At 48.1% G+C, this 6,475-nt stretch overlaps 1 protein-coding gene across 4 annotated transcripts; it reads left to right on the forward strand.

Annotated features, from left to right (window-relative positions):
- The first annotated feature begins 1,106 nt into the window (after positions 1–1,106).
- LOC119362733 (probable protein phosphatase 2C 65) lies at positions 1,107–5,739 on the forward strand. Of its 4 annotated transcripts, none has more exons than XM_037627981.1 (5): positions 1,136–2,390; positions 4,516–4,647; positions 4,738–5,111; positions 5,190–5,250; positions 5,324–5,739. In XM_037627981.1, exons 1-3 carry the CDS (start codon positions 1,482–1,484, stop codon positions 5,098–5,100), a joined length of 1,404 nt encoding a protein of 467 aa, XP_037483878.1. In that variant the 5' UTR covers positions 1,136–1,481; the 3' UTR covers positions 5,101–5,111; positions 5,190–5,250; positions 5,324–5,739. The 4 variants fall into 4 exon arrangements, with proteins under 4 accessions (XP_037483879.1, XP_037483880.1, XP_037483878.1 ...); XM_037627980.1 differs by having other exon boundaries at positions 1,137–2,390; positions 5,190–5,245; XM_037627982.1 differs by lacking the exons at positions 5,190–5,250; positions 5,324–5,739 and having other exon boundaries at positions 1,107–2,390; positions 4,742–4,930.
- The last annotated feature ends 736 nt before the right edge of the window (positions 5,740–6,475 follow it).

The following is a 6,475-nucleotide window of genomic DNA, read 5'->3' on the forward strand; positions in this document are numbered from 1 at the left end:
TGCTGCACGCACCGACATTGTCCTAGTCTATTTTTCTATATATCTATCTATCTATCTATCTATCTATACTTACTTACTTAAAAAGGAATGCAAGGTTTCATGTTTCACTTTTCTTTCCACCACGCCTTCACTTAATTTACTTACCTTCTGAACCAATTTCACTTTAGTTGACTTACAAAATTTCTCATCAAAATATAAGGTCATCATGGGTAGAACTTGATAAATATTTATTTACACAGTCGCATTAATATAAGCACTCGTAATGAAACTTTCCCCGGATATTGTGATCCATATTTATAACCCGTTACAACGCACGAGCATTGTCCTAGTGCACAATAAAAAATTGAATTACCGGAGCAAACACAATATTAAATTATGTTTTTGTATTTCACACATCTGGCAAGTTGAGGTGAACCCTACGATAAAAAACCTACTAGTTTGTGTGAATATTTCCCTCCCGCCGGGAAATCTAACTAGAGAATCATCCTGCTTGGCATTCCATAGAGACCATATGCGCAGACCTGGTATATTTTCAATAGTATCCCTCTTCTAAAAAACTAACCCAAGACCCATCCACCTTAGGGCATCTCCAACAACTCCTATCTAAAAAATAATCACCATTTACGGGATGCTGGGTCAACAAACCCTCCCGAACAGTTTCATAAATTGACCATAACTTTAGAGGATCCCGTAAAATTGGTTCTTTCTTCCCGCTAAAATTTTGGCGGGACAGTAACCACCTAAAACTTCACCACGCCCTACCCTCAATGCCAGAATCTCGCGGGAGCGCCGCCGCCTCACGCCATCAGCCACTTCATTGCCTCGTGCCGCCCTTCGCTGGCTGTCGTCACGAGTGTCATGGATTGACGGGCCATAAATTGACATTATCTTGAGATTGACGAAGTCGCCATAGACGCCTTGATAGTCGACGAGAACGTTTTCTCCCACTGAACGCACATCGCCGAAAGCCCTGGAATAAATTCAGAAAAATGCGAGCACCTATGTCTAGGTCTAGGACTTAACCCTGGTGGGCCGAGGATATCGCTGCCCTTCTAACCATCCAACCACATGTTGGTTTGCTAAGGGAGCTGTTTTTGGAGTTTCTCTTGGAATGCCACATAGCTAATCCATTTTCGACCGCATTTACTCCCGCAAGCCAAGTGTATGGTGCTGATTTATACAAAATCTCAAAGATACACAAGCTGCCAGGTGGCACAAGCCTCACTCTCACCCTCTTCCCTTTTGCAGTCTGGCCTACGGGCAACAGGAAAACCCCCAGCATTTTTGCGCCGGCCATCGCCACTTTTCTACACTCCCGTGGCCGCGGTGTGGAGTCGCGTTTGAATCATTCAATTCCATTCCACTCCATTCCACCCAACCTCTCCCTTCCTCCATCCTTCCCCTCCCCTTCCATTCCTCCAAACTCCCATCCCCCACCCCGTCCATCACGCGCCCACACCCCCAAACCCTAGCCCCACGCGATGGGGTGCGCGCACGGCAAGTGCTGCCTGCCGCGGGGCGACGGCGGGGGGCGGCGGGAAGGCGGCGGCGTGCCGGGCGGCCGCGGCGGCTCCACCCTCGGCCGCGCCGCGGTGCCGGGCGCGGGCCTCGCGCTGGAGTACGCCACGCTGACGGTCGACGGCCTCTACCCGGACTCCCCGGGCCGGGAGACGCAGGACGCGTACCTGGTGGCCACGCGCTTCGCGGGGGACCCCGATCTCCACCTCTTCGCGGTCTTCGACGGCCACGGCGCCTGCGGGGCCGCCTGCTCCGGGTTCGCGCGGGACGCGCTCCCGCGCCTCCTCCTCCTCGCGGCCGAGGACGACGGCGCCGGCGGGAGCCTCCTCAGCACGGACCCCGCGGGGGCGTTCCGGGCGGCGATGATTGGGGTCAACGAGGAGATGCACGCGGCGCCGGCCGTGGACGACTCCATGAGCGGGACCACCGCCGTGGCCGCGCTCGTGGCCGGCGGCGCGCTCCACGTGGCCAACGTCGGGGACTCGCGCGCCGTGGCCGGGGTCTGGCGCGACGGCCGCGTCGCCGCCGAGGAGCTGTCGTGGGACCAGACGCCGTTCCGCGCCGACGAGCGCGCGCGCGTCAAGGCCTGCGGCGCGCGGGTCATGTCCGTCGAGCAGGTGGAGGGCGTGCGCGACCCGGACGCGGAGGGCTGGCTCGCCGACGAGGGGGACCCGCCTCGCGTCTGGGCCCGCGACGGGCTCTACCCGGGCACGGCCTTCACGCGCAGCCTCGGCGACCTCGCCGCCGAGGGCGTCGGGGTCATCGCCGACCCTGAGGTGAAGACCGTGGAGATCACCCCGGCCCACCTCTTCTTCGTCGTCGCAAGCGATGGCGTCTTCGAGTTCCTCTCCAGCCAGGAAGTCGTCGACATGGTGATGATTTCCCCCCTATTTAATTTCCTTGCCCCTTTGCGTTCGCTGAGGTGATCCATCTGGAAGTTAGTGTTTTACCTACCGTATACAGTATTCTTGGAAAGAAATTCGTACTGTGTGCCTGTAAACTTCTAGTGTGGTGAAACTGGTTAGCAAGTACTCCCTCCGTCCGAAAATACTTGTCATCAAAATGGATAAAATGCGATGTATTTAGAACTAAAATACGTCTAGATACATCTCCTTTTATCCATTTTGATGACAAGTATTTCCGGACGGAGGGAGTAGTAGTAAATTGGTAATTAGCAGGGTGCATTTTTGCTTGAATGACTCTCAGGCACAACACCAGTTACTCATTATATTGATCCATGTCTGATTAACTAGAGCCTTGATTTAAAGCTTTGGATCTTGGAAGTAGCCAATGATAGTGAACCAACTTCTAGTGTGGTGAATGTAGGCAGCAATTAGTAAATTGGTAATTAGGAATGACTTTCAATTACAACACCAGTTACTCATATTTGTTGATTTGTTCGATTAACCTAGAGCCTTGACGTAAAGCTTTGGATTTGGAAAGTAGCCAATAGTAGTGAACCAACTGGCTTACCATGAATTCCCATTCCCTCAGTAGCACGCATGAATATCATCCCTGGCTTCCATGCATTCCAGTTTCATCAGTAGCACGCATGCTTATTAGTATAGCACATAGGAGTTGAAATTTATTGCTTTGTTGTTTTTCTTTTCTTCATATTATAACCAATGAAAAAAATAGCACGCTACAGAAAAATAGCGCCGACCTCAAAATATGCTATTAGCGTGCTATATCGTGCTATAACGTGCTATTAGCGAGACGTTGTACACTGATATATTTAGCGAGGCAATTCTCAATATGCTATAGCATGCTATTAGCGACGCTATAGCGCGCTATTTTTTCCAGTGATTATAACTGGCTGAAAGTTTCTTCGCATGTCCGCTACTACCTTTTATGAGCTAATAACATGTAGAGCAACTCCAACCATCTCCCCTGAATTTGCCTCCCAAAACCCCATTAGGGCTTATAATATGTTGGTGAGCCAGTAATGCATACGGGGATACCTAAAACATTCACGTATGAGAATATTGACAGTCTGCAGAGTGCAGAATTATTTCAGCCTTCTACGATTATCGTGGAGCTATATTGCTATTTAAGGTTATGAGCTTACTATTGAGTTGTTGGGAATCTAGTAAAGATGTATAGACAAGTGGGTACAAGGAATTGAAAATAACTCGTGGGGTCAACTTTTATATCCAGGAAACAAATGCAAATGGTCCTGCATATCACATTTTTACTCCATTCTTGTGTGTACTAAAAAGCTACTCATTCAAAAAGCTGGATGTGTAGGTTGGTGTAATGATTATGAAATGGTCAGGAATTTGGGGTTGATTGATGTTGCCATTATGAAAGCTACCACTCTAGATAAAGTTCTGCATAAGTGGATGTACCTTTACTGAGTAATAGATGAATAGTGGACTAGCATCTGAGCTGTATTGGTGAATTGACTAATCCGAAATGTGTCCAGCAAAAAGAACGTGATAAAATGGACTGAACGTTCATGATTTATTATACTACTTTCCTGTTGTACTGCCGATGAAGAAAAAGATATTGGCCATTTTATTGGTCTTGGAACTGACAAGTCACTTCAGAATTGACTGCTGATTGCTGAATCACTAGTGATGTGCTTGCATGTTGTCAATTCTGTTCTGATTAACATGGTCTGGAGTTCTTAATGGGATGGTCCCCTGTAAACCCTCTCTTTTCCTTTCCACCACTTCCCTAACTAGTGCACTTAAGGAAACCAGGCTGGTAACAGCCTTTATGTTCTTCCAAGTTCTTTCATCTTTCCTGCGCATGATGCCCTCCTTGTCACAGTATGCATCTCCATGAAGTGCACCCATGTGCGATCCACCATATTGGTGTGATCAAACTATGATAGTTATATTTTAGAGATATATTTTAGATGGTGGTCTCATTTGAAGTCCTTTAGTATCAATCTCATGTAAAAATGTATGTGGTTTTGCTTGCTCTGGTATGCCTTTGGTGTTCTCTGCCTCCATGTCCGAAATGCTATAACATTTGTCTCAATTGCTACAGGTGGCTATGCATCAAGACCCTCGAGATGCTTGCGCAGCAATCGCTGCAGAGTCATACAAACTATGGCTAGAGCATGAAAACAGGACAGATGATATAACAATAATCATTGTGCATATCCGGGATGCTCAAAATGTAGGTGCACAAACCTTCGATTATTTAGGCGTAATGCCATAATTGTTGGTGGCTTTGCAGAAATTCATTGTGTTTCCAAAATTTACTCAGTCAGGTCCTGCAGGGAGTGACAAAGAGAACTCCAGCAGCACCGGGGCGTCGATAGCATTGCACACGGTACAGCCAGAACTACCTGTATTTGTACCGTCGGAGCTACCTGTATTTGTACCGTCAGAAGCAAGTCACCTGAACGGAGTGGCTGCTGCTGAACTGCGGCGGCCATCCTCCTCTGGCTCTCCATCGGAACGACGCCTCTCATGTGTCGCTCCTTCGCCTACACACCCTTTATTGGAAGACGGCAAAGCATTGGAAGCTTCCAGGTCGACCCAGATCGACATTGCCATATCCCAGCCAGTGGAAGCTTGGCATCCAAGGGAAGGTGGTAACAAGCTAGAGCGAGCAGTCTCCTGCTGACCATGCATGAGGTAATGTCACCAGTCTCCTAACTGAGAAATGGCGTAAACGCAAACAAGCTCATATTAGTTCACTCTGTTTCATTGCAGTCCTCTTCTAGTTTAAATCTCACAACAGAGCGGCAGCACACCCGTCGTCATCCTCCGTAAGGTCTCGCCCTTATCTAGTTTCTTTTATTCGTATTTCTGAACCGGTTTGCTTAGAAAGCTTGACATTTTTACAGGGGGCTGACTTCCCGAACAGTGGGTGTGATGCAGGCTCTCGATGTTTGTTCTGCGCGGTTGCAAGTTGCTCGTGTTTTCTTAGAGCACCTGCTGACTGATAATGAAAAAGGATTCTGACCCAAACAGGGTCGTTTAACATAGGGATTGATGGGCTTGAGCATGTGGCATTGGACGCCGCCAAAGAGTTAACTGGAAATGGAGTCAAGTGTCAGATAATTTGTATGAGTATTTGTTATTTATCACATCATTTTAAGTTGGTGCTTGCAGACTTGCAGTCATATGGTATGAGCTGCGGTGCAGTGTGGATACCACAACGAATAATTGTCGCTTCCTCTTAACTGGAGGGAGGGGTCTTTGTGAGTTGGATATCAGTGAGAAATGCTCAGAGCTTACTGAAAGAAACACGTTAGCTTTATTCCAAAATGCTTATGGTTGCCAGAAGGGCGAAAATTCCATTACTATGCTTGCTCCTAAAATCTCTTACTTTGGCTAGTAATTTACTCCTTACTTTAAATTGGTTACAAAAATAGCAATAACTCACTAATATGTAGTAAATCTTTGTGATCTAAATTGCTTTCAGTAGTTAGTATTTTTATAAACATGAACCTAATGACATTATCACACATTTATAAGTATGATTTTCTGTTAAAAAGTTTCTTAACAAACTGGAATGTCTTAGAGCCACTCCAACGCGACGGAGCCAAACGGACGTGTGCTTTGTCTGCTTTTCGTCTGTTTTGGGTTGGCCGCACGCTCGGTGTCCACCCTCTTTTCAATTTGAATAGGCCGTGTGCCGGACGCGCGCGACCCATTTCATGTTCGCGCATAAATTTAAAAGACCCGTGGCCATAGATCATGCCAGAGGCCCTCCCATGCCATCGCCCAAAGTTCATGCGGGCGCCATGCCAGCGGCCGGCATACAATGCCAGCCTCCAAAATAACCACCACACAATTCATGCTGGCGCATTTGACAGCGGCCGTCACACATGCTAACACACAAAAAGGGGCAGGAATTCGACCACGCCATCTCGGCCGTGGTCATACCAGCACACTTGCCGGCATACAAAAAAGGTGACACTCTCCTCCATAGATCACTCGTCGTCGAACTTGAGCATGTCGGCCTGCATCTTCTCGAACCATGGCCTCTTCCT

Source organism: Triticum dicoccoides, chromosome 2B, assembly GCF_002162155.2.
Source record: "Triticum dicoccoides isolate Atlit2015 ecotype Zavitan chromosome 2B, WEW_v2.0, whole genome shotgun sequence".
NCBI classification, from domain to species: Eukaryota; Viridiplantae; Streptophyta; class Magnoliopsida; order Poales; family Poaceae; genus Triticum; species Triticum dicoccoides.